At 35.0% G+C, this 13561-nt stretch overlaps 1 protein-coding gene across 1 annotated transcript; it reads right to left on the bottom strand.

Moving 5' to 3' along the window:
- LOC109327690 (HIPL1 protein-like) lies at positions 827-11242 on the bottom strand. The gene is made up of 7 exons (XM_019560855.1): positions 11020-11242; positions 10475-10858; positions 9599-9864; positions 6986-7202; positions 2585-2763; positions 1757-1998; positions 827-1386 (listed from the first exon to the last, which is right to left on the bottom strand). Exons 1-7 carry the CDS (start codon positions 11240-11242, stop codon positions 1005-1007), a joined length of 1893 nt encoding a protein of 630 aa, XP_019416400.1. The 3' UTR covers positions 827-1004.

The raw sequence follows: 13561 nt of genomic DNA, 5'->3' as shown, positions 1-13561 counted from the left end.
TATTTTGAGTTTCAATGCCTTTAAATAGGCTTTCCAACCAGCCATAACACCTCTTTGAAAGGGTAGGAATTGATTGGAATGAAACCATTTCGTTTGGGATGAAAACCATTCATTTTGAAATCTGAAAACTGATACAACAACTCTCAGTAATCGATTACAGCCTTGAGTAATCGATTACTCAAACACGCTGTCCAACTGGGCATTTAAAATTTAATTAGAGTATCAATTATAGCATTGAGTAATCAATTACCCTGTACAGTTTTTGTTGGGTAACTGATTTTCTCACTTATGTAACTTGTTACTTAGATATAGTAACTTGTTACACACTATTTTTGAAAATTGTTTTGATTATACTTGAATTGTTTCAATTTTCTTAAAAAATAGTTTGAGCATTACTACTATTGTATATTCGAGAGTATAGGATAAAAATACATATTGAGACTAATTTGTCTTGAAGCTTTGTCTTGATAAGTATTCTTCATTTTCTTCTTTTTGGTGATGTTGATGTCTTCAAAAAAACCGTGTCAAAGTCAGGAACAAATATCTTCTTAATAAATGGACACATGTTATGCATTGAGTGAGGGAAAGAATGGGCGGGAAAATATTCATTGTCCATGTGACACGTGTACAGTTAAAAAAGAATGAGACATTATTTTCTTATATAGTTAATAGATAGATGTATTGAGTGAGGGAAAGAATGGGCGGGAAAATTTTCATTGTACATGTGACATGTGTACAAGATTGAGATTTGTTTTTTTATATAGTTAAAAAATAGATAGATTTACATAAGAAAATGTAGTATTTTTAATTCCTAAATTTTTAGTTCTATTTTATATTCCCAAATTTTACTCCACTACCGTATCTCAACCCTACAATTATCCTTCAAATTATTGAGTACTTTTCTCAACTCCCAAATTAGTTAAACAACAACTTACGTCTAGTGAGTTTCCAAGATTTGGAGTTAAAGAAAACATTTTCCTTGCCCCAAACAATATCATTACTTTCTAAAATATAACAAAATGTACAGTGACAAAGAGGAACAACATGAGAAAATCAAAATCTGCTAACAATGGGGAAGAAGAGTGAGACTTGTAATTTGTTAAACCATCAACCTTTTCCTCTGTGCATAAATAATTACAGCGACTCGGTCGTGCCACTCTGTAAACCCCAGTGCTTGTTAGATAATAAATGTCCTTATTATTATCTTCTGCTAATGAATACACATACCCCAGAGAAGGGATTGGACTTCCATGTACAAATGAACATGGCATTGGAGAGTCATGAGCACACATAGAAGTAATCTTGGCACTGGAAAAGTTTCTACTGCTTTCAGGACTTTCTATACCCACCATTATAGATCCTGCATACAAATCTGTGTACAAGTACCTGAAATATCAACACATTATACATGTTATCAAATGTATTTAAAAAATGCTATTTGTACTTCTACATGTGGCATAATAGCTACATAGTTCTCTGTATACACAACATATCCCCAAAGGTTTTGAATTTAGGTTCGCGACCACCAATATGTTAAGGTTTTGGATTTTGCTGAAACCATATGGCAATCGAAATTATAGGCACATTGACCACAAATGCCCAAAACCATTACTAAAATCATTATTTAAAACTTTGGTATTGCATACCAAATTCACTATATGGGGTAACACATCAAAAGTTAATTTATCTTACAAATCACATAAATTATTGGAAGACAACTCGCAAATAGAGATAAAAGGCAAAATGGCTAATCAACCTTCCATATAAGCAAGGATCGGTCATAGACCGATAAAAATAACCACCTATTATGCTTGCAGACCCTGTTATATTATCAATGTCAGAATGACTGTAACCCAGTATTGGAAAGGTTGGGTTTATGGAGCTGACGGAGTTGTTTCCTATGGGAGACTGTGATGGATGAAAGAGAAATGGACCCTCATAGATTCGCCACCCATAGTTCTGTCCCTTTTTAACCATATCAATCTCTTCATACTGATCCTATACGGAATAAAACAGAAGGTAGAGAAAGATCTTAAGGAAACAAGAACTTCATATTAAAGAACAATGCATGAAATATGAGCTCTCCAAAAGTCCCAAACTCCCATGTATCAAGTTACGAATAATGTTGTAAATTGTGGTTGCTATGACGATTGTAGTTGTTGTTACTGTGACTGACTGTGGTCATTGCGGCAGTTATGTGGTGAATTATTTTGTAATTAAGAAAATGTTTTTGAAATTGATGCGGCCCAATATGGTTGCGCTGCAGCCTTGTTTGACCACATCATTGTGATTCAGTGTCACAACTGTAATTGCGGTATGATGTAGTTGTGGCAGTCAATACAACCGCAATATTGTGGTCACATCACATGAAGTGGTATGCAATTTAAATCACCAGTTATGAAATATATTATTTCTCAATTTCTAGATTGCATTTGTACAACATTTGGTTAGCATAAATGTGGATGAACATGATGTATAGTGGAGAAATGTATATAAGTAAGAGTTGTAGTATGTACAAATGTGTATAGATAACCGATCTTTATAAATGGGATTATTGAACATGTAAAAAATGAAATCACTGAACCTGCCCAGCGTCTCCGCAGAGAAAATAAGATGGTCTCTGAGAATCAAAACTACAGCGCCAAGGATTCTTGAAACCAATAGCCCATATCTCAGGCTGAAGCTCCTTATCATTAATATATGGATTATCCATAGGTATAGAATAATTTCCCCACAAGCCCTTGTCATTTATTTCCTGGGTACCTACCAATATAATGTCAAAATAAAGTGATCATTGTTAAGTCTACTGGAAACTGTATTGTTAGGGATCATGAAAGTAGTAGGTCTAGAAAGAGAACATATCCCACCAAAAGGGTTTGTAGGAAAAGTCAACTAGAGACATTAGTGCCAACTTGAGAGGAGGTTTGGGGTGGGGTTGTGATGTTTAATAGTGAATAATCAATCCATAGTATATGGTTCCCTCATTTAGACAACTTACGATACATCCTCATAAAGAAAGTCTTGGCTGGACGCAGAAGTAGACCAAGAAGCAGAATGGAGAAGCATAGCGCAAAAGCACAACAAGAGGTGGTAATGTAGTATAGATGGGGGAAGAGTCAACTTAGAGAAACAAACTTTATTTTACTTGATGCTATGAAATGAATTTTTTGGTTAAAAATGTGTAAACTCTCATCCTTTAAAGATGATTATAGATTTATTTTTTAAGTATATTTAATTTAGCTCATTTAATTATTTATAAAAAACATAAATAAATCTAAAAGTTAAGTGTTACCAAATTTATAATTTATTTGACATGATAGCTTACGATGTATTGGTAAAGAAGATAAAAAAATCAAGTGAAATAGGGGTAAGTAGTGATTCAAATTGTCGATTCAATCACGAGATGCTTATCAAAATTAAATGCCAATGATGATGATAATAACTTGAATATTGTTAATACTATTGTTAGTAATGTTTTGAGTTTCTTGCCTAGAACTAATGTTATGATTAAGCTGATTAAGCCCATGCCAGTGGCCCTGCCCACGCCAACATCAGTCTCAGCTCTGCCCATGCTAGTGGCCCTGCCTACGCCTGCACCCGTCTCAGCTCTGCCCATGCCAATGGCCCTGTCCACGCCAATGACCGTCTCATACACGCATCAGGCAAGAGCCATCCTGCACAGGGCTCAGGCCATTCAAGGCTCCTTCATGCACTAGGGCAGAGTCAGGGTAGCCTTGCACATTTAGGGCCCTTTGTCCCTAAGAACCAAGCCAACCAAGCCTTGGCCCAAGTGGCTCACTCAGGCCACGACCCAGGCCAAGCATCAGTTAGGCAGGGCCAAGGATCAGTTGATCAGAAATCTGTGCATAAGCTCAATAGGTCCATTACTTGTGCTCCAAGTTATTGTGTTATTCATGCATTTTGTCATATTTAGCATGTGCTAATTATTTTAGTTTTGTTAGTTGTTCTGTTATTTTAAGTTGTTAATAGATTCTTCTTCCTATAAATAATTAAGAAGAATCAAGTCTGTTTATTCATTCAATCAATTGATAAAAGAAGTGTTAAAGTTCTTATTTCTTCTTCATCTTCATCTTTCTTTTAGTTCTTCTTCATACAAGAAGTTTCTCTTTCAATTCTTCTTTTCTTAGATGGTATCAGAGCTCTATCAAGAGCTCTGCTGCTATATTCATCATGTCATTCGAGACATCATCTTTTGCCAATGTCACTCACAACAATCCTGCCTAAGATCCAGACTCGCCTTACCATGTGCATCCCTCAGACAAATACTCCCTAAGACCCCTACTTACCTCCAAGATTATCACTGTGCCTTATTAAACAGAATCAGTGTTCCTACAACCCTTACTAAGTATCCTCTATCTTCTTACTTAAACTATGATAGACTCTCAGCAAAACACAAATCTAGAGTCTTGTCTATAACTACCAACAATGAGCCAAAGACTTATTCCCAAGCCATTAAATTTCCTCAATGGCAGGAACCCATAAACAAGGAGTTGTCTGCCCTCCAAGAAAATGATACCTGGATCATAAGCACCCTACCTAAGGATAAGTCTGCTATAGGATGTAAGTGGGTGTTTAAGATCAAGTATAAAGCTGATGGGAGTATTGAGAGACATAAGGCTATATTAGTTGCAAAAGGGTACACCCAAACTAAGGGGGTAGATTACCTAGAGACATTTTCCCCTGTTGCCAAAATATCCACTGTTAGGCTTGTGCTATCTTTGGCTTCCATACACAATTGACACATTAAACAACTAGATGTTAACAATGCTTTTCTTCATGGAGAGTTGAATGAGCAGGTCTATATGGCCATACCACCTGGTCTCTTCCATACCTAACCAAATGAAGTTTGCAAACTTCAGAAATCCATATATGGTCTTAAGCAGGCAAGTAGGCAATGGTTTGCCAAACTCTCCAATTTCCTTGTCAAAAAGGATACCATAAATCCAGGGGTGACCACTCTCTGTTCATCAAATGGACATCCAAAGACCTAATCACTGCCATATTAGTTTATGTGGATGATATTATCCTCACTGGTAACCACATTGATGAGATCAATAACCTTAAACAAATCCTAGACAAAACCTTCAAATCCAAAGATTTAGGTGATCTAAAATATTTCCTTGGTTTTGAATTTGCTAAGAGCAAAAATGGTATTTCTATGAACCAAAGAAGGTATGCATTAGAAATCCTATCTGATGCAGGGATGATTGGATGCAAACCATCCTCTACCCCTATGATCCCTGGTGCTCATATGCATCAGGACAACAATGAACCTTTCAAAGACCCTCATGCTTATAGAAGACTAATTGGAAGACTAATATACTTGACCAACACCAGACCAGACATAACCTTTAGTGTCAATCAACTAGCCCAATTCATGGCTTTCCCTACCAATTTGCACTACACTGCTGCTATGAAAGTTCTTAGTTATGTTAAAGGCTCCCCTGCTCTTGGTTTGTTCTTTCCTACCAATTCTATTGTGCAGTTAAAGGCCTATAGTGATAGTGATTGGGCATCTTGCCCAGACACTAGAAGATCTGTAAGTCGATATTGCATATACCTAGGGAATTCTTTAATCTCTTGGAAATCAAAGAAGCAAAGGACTGTTTCCAAAAGTTCCTGTGAAGCAGAATACAGGGCCCTTTCCTTAACCACTTGTGAGATCACTTGGCTTAATTATATTTTAGAAGATTTGCAATTTAACTACTCTGTGCCTACTATCCTGTACTGTGATAATCAATCTGCCATCTATCTTGCTTCCAATCATGTTTTTCATGAAATAACTAAACATATTGAGATAGATTGCCACACTATAAGAGAGAAATGCAGCCAATGTTTGATTAAACTCCTACCTGTTCCTACTCATTTGCAACTTGTTGATGCCTTAACTAAGGCATTAGGACCTACTGTTTACAAAGATATTCACATCAAGTTGGGTCTCCTAAGCATATGTGCCCCAACTTGTGGGGATATCAAAATTAAATGCCAATGATGCTGATAATAACTTGAATATTGTTAATACTATTGTTAGTAATGATTTGAGTTTCTTGCCTAGAACTAATGTTATGATTAAGCTGATTAAGCCCATGCCAGTGGCCCTGCCCACGCCAGCATCAGTCTCAGCTCTGCCCATGCTAGTGGCCCTACCCACGCCTGCACCAGTCTCAGCTCTGCCCATGCCAATAGCCTTGTCGACGCCAATGACCGTCTCATACACGCATCAGGCAAGAGCCATCCTGCACAGGGCTCAGGCCATTCAAGGCTCCTTCACGCACCAGGGCAGAGTCAGGACAGCCTTGCACATTCAAGGCCCTCTGTCCCTAAGAACCAAACCAACCAAGCCTTGGCCCGGGTGGCTCACTCAGGCCACGACCCAGGCCAAGCATCAATTAGGTAGGGCCAAGGATCAGTTGATCAGAAATCTGGGCATAAGCTCAATAGGCCCATTACTTGTGCTCCAAGTTATTGTGTTATTAATGTATTTTGTCATATTTAGCATGTGCTAATTAAGTTAGTTTTGTTAGTTGTTCTGTTATTTTAAGATGTTAATAGATTCTTCTTCCTATAAATAATTAAGAAGAATCAAGTTTGTTTATTCATTCAATCAATTAATTAAAGAAGTGTTAAAGTTCTTATTTCTTCTTCATCTTTCTTTTAGTTCTTCTTCATACAAGAAAAAGTTTCTCTTTCAATTCTTCTTTTCTTAGAATGCCACCATTGTGGTGACTATCCCAACTATATCACATTACAATTGTGAAATAATATCGAATCGCAATTATACGACCGCATCGGATCGCAATGTAATCTAGTTTGATTGATCTTTACACTGCACGAATTAAAAGGAGGTTTTTCTTCTCTGACGTGACTATTGTGAAGTAGGCCACATCTTTTAACAATTTGGTTATTCACTCAATAATAATATATTTAGAATTAGAACTGTCTTCAACGGAGTTAGAGGACTTACTTGGTACATTGTTTACATCAATTCTCAAAATCTTTCCAAGTAAGGACCTTTTATTCTGGGCAAAGTTGTAAGGATCATCACGATTGGAGCCATCAGCCAGCATGAGGTACAAATATCCATCTTCAGGTCCAAACAGAATTTGACCGGCATGACCTCTACTGTAAGGAATACCAATTGAGAATATTCTTCTCACTTCTGATGGATTAGCACTTTTTGCCTACAAAAAGAAAACAGATGGACTAAAATAATTATATAGTGTCAGTGCACTGTTGTTAAAACCATACTGGTTATCAAACTGGTGAAGGTACTAGTATAGTACATAGTGATTCAATCGGTGTTTCAGTAATTAAACCATATGCCAATTAAAATGAACATATCTGCTTATATATATATATAAACCTATAACAAAAAATTTCAAATAAGTATATACTCAAATTTATAATTTATATTCATAATCTACTCAAAATTCTAGTGTTGTTAAAACCGTACCGGTTATCAAACCGATCAGGGTATTGGTACAGTGGTTCAGTGGTTCAACCGATGGTTCAGTAATTAAATCGCATGTCGGTTAAACTGAACATACCTACTTATATTTATATATTATAAACCATACCAAAAAAATTCAAATAGGTAGATACTGAAATTTATAATTCATATTCATAATCTACTCAAAATTCACATAAACAAACAACTTTAAGTCTTTAATAAATTCAATGTCTAATTTACAAAATATATATCAATTTAAAAGTATCACTTAACAACCGCAAAATATAAATAAATGACACAAGTTCACAACTCACTCTACAAGGCAAATAAATTTGGAGTTTTAACATTTAACACCAATGAGTCAAAGTTATCTCATATCGAGATTATATTTTTGCACCAAATCTTATCTTCAAACAATAATCCAAGATTACACAAATGTCAAGCATGTGTCTTGAAGTGTTGAAGAATAGTTGGAAAGATGGGCCACCTTGTAATGAGTTTTTAAGTTTTTAAAAAAAAAAACAAATATGGGTATAAACGAGACGGTTTAATCAAATATCAGCCTGTTCACCGATTTTGATCGGTTTTGATATTTGGCTAGTTCAGCATCTGTACCGTACCGGTTAGGGGTCCGGTTCGCCGGTTTTCCGATTTTCGGGTCGATACGGTACGGTTTTTACATCATTGCAAAATTGACATAAACAAAGAACTTTAAGTCTTTAACAAATTTAAAGTCTAAATTACAAAACATATATCAATCCAAAAGTATCACTTAACAATCGCAAAATATAAATATACGGCACAAGTTCATAACTCACTCTATAAACAAATAAATTTGGAGTTTGAACATTTAACCCCAAGGAGTCAAAGTTGTCTCATATCGAGATTATATTTTTGTACCAAATCTTATCTTCAGACAGTACTCCAAGATTACACAAATGTCACTGAGATTGCACACGAATGTTAGAAATCAAAAGGTGTAATCTAAGTATGCCTTGGAAGCATGTGTCTTGAAGTGTTGAAAAAAGATTGGAAAGATGGGTCACCTTGTAAAGGGTTTTTAAGTTTTTTTTTAAAAAAATGTGTATAAACCGAGCGGTTTAGTCATATATTAGTCGGTTCACCGATTTTGATTGGTTCACCAATTTTGACCGACTTTTGACTGATTTTGACCGGTTTTGATACTTGGTCGGTTCAACATCTATACCCTACCAGTTTTGGGTCCAGTTCGTCGATTTTATGGTCGAACAGGCCGGTACGGTACGATTTTTACATCATTGGTATATGGTATTGTACTTAGTCAAATATTGGTATGTTTGGGGTCTTGCATCCATTTTATTGCCCCTTCTTATATGATAGAATCAACTTTGGCATGTGAAATATCCCATGAAAAATTATTTCTTGTTTTTTTTGTACTACCCAGGGTATCTATTATCCTTTTTAGGTAAAAAACTAATATCTTTTGGGATGCGTAGTTGCATATCCTAACAATTGTGCTCTCATTATTCGAACCTTTGACCTTTTGGTCCTGAGGATCTAGCGGAGCCTTACACACTAGACTAACACCTTGTTTGTTATAACTTCATGTAGGTTAGTGCACATCACCGGTTACTCTTTTCCCGGTCTTTCTTTTAACTTAAACTATATGTGAAAATCTGGTTCGTTCCTTATAAGAGGAACCAAGTTGCAAAAGAACCATGCAGTGTTTCAAATTGTGGACCGAATCGCGTGATGTAGCCGCAATATTGCAGTTGCGGTGATCGCTACAACTGCATCACCACAATTACATGATACTGAATCACAATGATATGATCGCACAGGCTGCAATGGAACCACATTTGGATCGCACAGGCTGCAATGGAACCACATTTGGACCGCATCAGGCCGCATCAGACCGCATTGATATCAAAAATATGTTTTTACTCACAAAATAAATCACATTGCAACTACTGCAATCCGTATCGCAATGGCCGCAATCGCAGCAACTATAATCGCGACTGCAACCACAATTTAAAACACTAGAACCATGAATTGATATGCAAGACCTAATTCGCTGTTATAGTGAGAGAATTGTGTTTCCATGTATTAAAGAGTATTGGGATTTTGGATTGTGTTGTTAATACATACCTTGGAAGGCTTTGAGGAAGTGCCATTGACCGTAAATTCTGCTACTACAGAGTGAAATTGACATGGGAGGATACCATCATCAGGACCAAGTTCTGAAGGATCACAATTTACATCTGAGTTACATGCGCATCTACCATAACATCTAGGATTTCTCATCTGATCACAATTATAGGACACAAAGAAGCGACCATTTCTTGAAAAGTTTGGATGAAATGCTATTCCCAATAAACCATGACCAGAGTCAATGAGAATATCACTGCTTATGTCTACTAGTAGGAGACCCGTGCGTTCGCACGAGTAATAATATGTATTGCATGAATTTAATTAAATAGTGATTACATAACTTGTTAAATGAAATGTCATTGAGAAATAATTACTAAAACATATTTTATAGTAATGCAATGCTAATGTAAAGATGGTGGTACAATGTATTGAACCCGTAATGTTAAAGAAAGGAAACATGTTAGAAAAAGTTGAATAAATTTAGATGATATTTTTTAAAAGGAGAATATAACTAAAGATTAACTCATAAACCTTGCTTTGTATATATCTGATTGTTGATGTAAAGCTGTTGTACAGTATGATATTGAATCTGTTATTTTAAAGAAATGTAATAGTTGGAAATAAATATTTCAAACATAACGTAAAACAAGTTGTAGAATACCTGTTAAAGATTTTGGAAAACTTCTTTATAAACGACATTTGTCGTTTTCCTTAACGGTTTACCATCGTTGTCATGTATCAATATCTTCAATCCCTTTTTGCTCTGCACTCTTGAAACAACTAATACAACTGACCATGACTGAATACTGGTTTAGGTAAATACAACCCCACACTCTCTAGTGATTGACCTTGCGATTTGTTAATTGTCATAACGTCTGACACAATTATAGGAAACTGTCTTCTGATAAGCATGAAAAGCCATGGAGATTGAAGGCCATGGAGATTGGGATGGTGACATTGATAACCTAGGAATGTAAGTGATATTTCCAATGTTTTTTCCAGACATTATTTTTGCCTCAAGTACATGATTAGCCATCTTCGTAACCACCAACCTTGTACCGTTACATAACCCTTCAGACTGATCTAAATTCCTCAATAACATAATCGGGGTGCCTACTTTCAGCTTGATCTTATGATTTGGAAGGCCAGATGTTGAAAGTAAATTTAGAAATTCAGGAGTTAATATGTTAAATGCTCCATTGTCATTAGCATCAGACATATCAACTTCATCTGAGCTCAAGTATTCTTTTTCATCGCCTATAAGTATATATTAGAATAGTTATTAATATGAATGTAATAAATTTAATACATTTAACATAATGTGTATGTTAAATAAACTTGAATATTTTAAATTTTCATCAAAACATATTCATTGATTTGATCAACAATCTCAATTGTTGATGCAAGTATTGCTCTACATTGAAGAAATAGCTCATCCTTGTAATGTTCTTGCAAGTTTGGGTATGTGCTAGTCACTATCGCATCAATTGGGTTATCATAATCTACAATAAGAAGTTCCTCTGGGATATCAATTTCAGCAAAACCATCATTAGGTTCAGATAGTTTTCCATTTTCCATCTTTAGTATCCCCTCAGAGAATTGCTTGTTATCTGATTGTTTGTCATGATTTTGTAAATGCATGTTCTTTGTAAGGGTTAAAACTATACATTAATGCCAAAGATAAGAAGCATTAATTGTTGCATGCACAATATCTGAACGACAACCTCTTGGAATCACTGGTAATATTTGTGTAAAATCAACTCCAAATACTACAACCTTTCCTCCAAACAAAATTGAGCCATTTGTTGTTCCCGTGATGTCAAAAAGACTTTTATCAAGTGCTTCGAAGCAAAAATTATGTTCCATTGGAGCTTCATCCCATATAATTAACTTTGTTTGTTTCAATAATTCTGCAAGTTCAGTCCCTTGATGAATGTTACAAACAGAGTTGTCAAAAGTTGGTACTGGAATTTAGAATGTGATGTCCTACCCCCAGATAATAGTAAAGAAGCTATACCACTTGAAGCCACAATCAATACAATATGTTTTTGAGATCTCAATGCATATGTTAGAGTTCGCCACATATGTGTTTTTCCAGTTCCTCCATAACCATATAGAAAAAACATGCGACCTTCTTGACAATTAACAGCTTGCATTATAGTCCTGAATATCTTATATTTTTCTTCTGCATAATATAAAATGAAAATGTGTGTCATCATCTTATTATTAGAAATATCTTAATTAGGAGTAACATTAAATCAAGAATTTTCTAAGAAAATAGAAGAACCTGTTAAAGAGTTGAAAAGAGTGTGGAAGTTTCTCTTTAATTTTCATGTGTATCATAATTAAGCTCTTGATATATTAGTCTATTGCCTATTTGACTTGTTATGTACCCATTTGGGTATGGCATTGAAGGATAGTCTTTAAAACTCCTTCGATTTCCTTCAAGTAGTTTTTCAATCTCCAATAAAGTTAGATTTTGTAGTTGTTAATCCGTAAGCATCAACCCTATAAGGTATAAAATGTGTTATATAATATCGAATATTTAAATAAAACAAAGTTTCAATAATAAAATGTAATATAATTGTTGAGTACCTTGATTATTGGAAATATTTCTTTGATTGTAGAGAATTCCATCAGATAACCATTGCCATGTGTTCTCCCAAACATGATTTGGCCTATTAATTGATGTGGATAAAATCATTGTCACAAATAATTTCCTCGAGTAGAAACCAGAACCCCAATCATTTGCTTATCTTAGAGCTTCAATGTATTCTCTATCATCCTTAAGTAAGCCACAGGCAAATCATGCATCCCTGAATGTTTCATATCGAATATTTGAAACAGTTCTAAATCTTCATAACATGTTGGTCCTTTAACAACTGTCAACATCATCCTAAGATAGTAAAGCTCACCAGTGCATGGAGCAACCCAAATTAAGCTTCCAATTGTATAATATGATTTTCTTGGTTTCCAAGACCTAGTTTTCTTCACATAAACAAAGTTTGACACATATTGAGCATAACCCAAAGTTCTACCTTCCGGAGATCTTTTATTAGCTTCCATCCAGGATGTAAACATAGATTCTGATATAGTTGGTCTTAAAAGAATATTGTCTATATCCCCGTGATCATTAAAGTAAACAGGTTGTTCTCCTAGAAGATGAAAGTATAATCGTTCAACAGCTGGTTGTCTTCCATGAATTGAAAATTAAAAAATTCTCCAACATGCTTATGATGGTGATACATATCTACAATCAAGATATTGTTTAACCTCATCAACATTACTGGGAGCTTGTGATGCACCATCAACTGTTGGTTCAATAGTTATCGTGATCCTATCGTATCCTTTGTTTATATACTTAAATAAGTACTTAACTGAGGTACTTTGGTTACACCACTCCATATTAATGTGAGCTTGATACTTAATTAATAGTTGTGGGTTATAAGGGACAACATAGCGGTTGTCAAGAGAGATGCCATTTTTTTCAACAATATTTCCATTATCTCTTCTCATATAGATAGGATATCCCTCCTCATCAACAATTGTAGACTGTTGGAATTTTTTTTGGAAAATACCGAGAGCACTTACTATCTTTGATACATGGAGAAGACATATTGCAAGAACTACATGAACCATGAATCATATGTGACTTCACCATTCAGGATCATCATTCTTATTTGGAATTTCAGCAGAGATAATTCTATCAACGTCAGTTGGAGATGGATATTTGTTAGAAGGATGCAAAAAAATAAGCAAGTGCACATGTGGTATATCTCTCTTATGGAATTCAATGGTGTACATATCTGAAATATTAAATCATAAAGGAATAATAAGTATCCAAAATTACTTATATAGTAACATATATGAGATAAAGCTAAATATATTATGAAATATATACTTACACGCAATTACTTTACCCAACACATGTCTTTTATTTATATCTTGAAGCAATTGTTC

Source organism: Lupinus angustifolius, chromosome LG15, assembly GCF_001865875.1.
Source record: "Lupinus angustifolius cultivar Tanjil chromosome LG15, LupAngTanjil_v1.0, whole genome shotgun sequence".
Lineage (NCBI taxonomy): Eukaryota > Viridiplantae > Streptophyta > Magnoliopsida > Fabales > Fabaceae > Lupinus > Lupinus angustifolius.
The sequence above is the reverse complement of the archived record's forward strand: the minus strand, read 5'-3'. Positions and strand labels throughout refer to the sequence as shown.

Coding starts and splice junctions, on each gene's coding strand:
- LOC109327690 (XM_019560855.1), bottom strand. CDS start 11,242: ATGCATTTACAAAATCATGACAAACAATCAGATAACAAGCAATTCTCT. Junction 1,999..2,584: donor TCTGCGGAGACGCTGGGCAG/GTTCAGTGATTT, acceptor TATTCCGTATAG/GATCAGTATGAAGAGATTGA. Junction 1,387..1,756: donor GATCCTTGCTTATATGGAAG/GTTGATTAGCCA, acceptor TTGATATTTCAG/GTACTTGTACACAGATTTGT.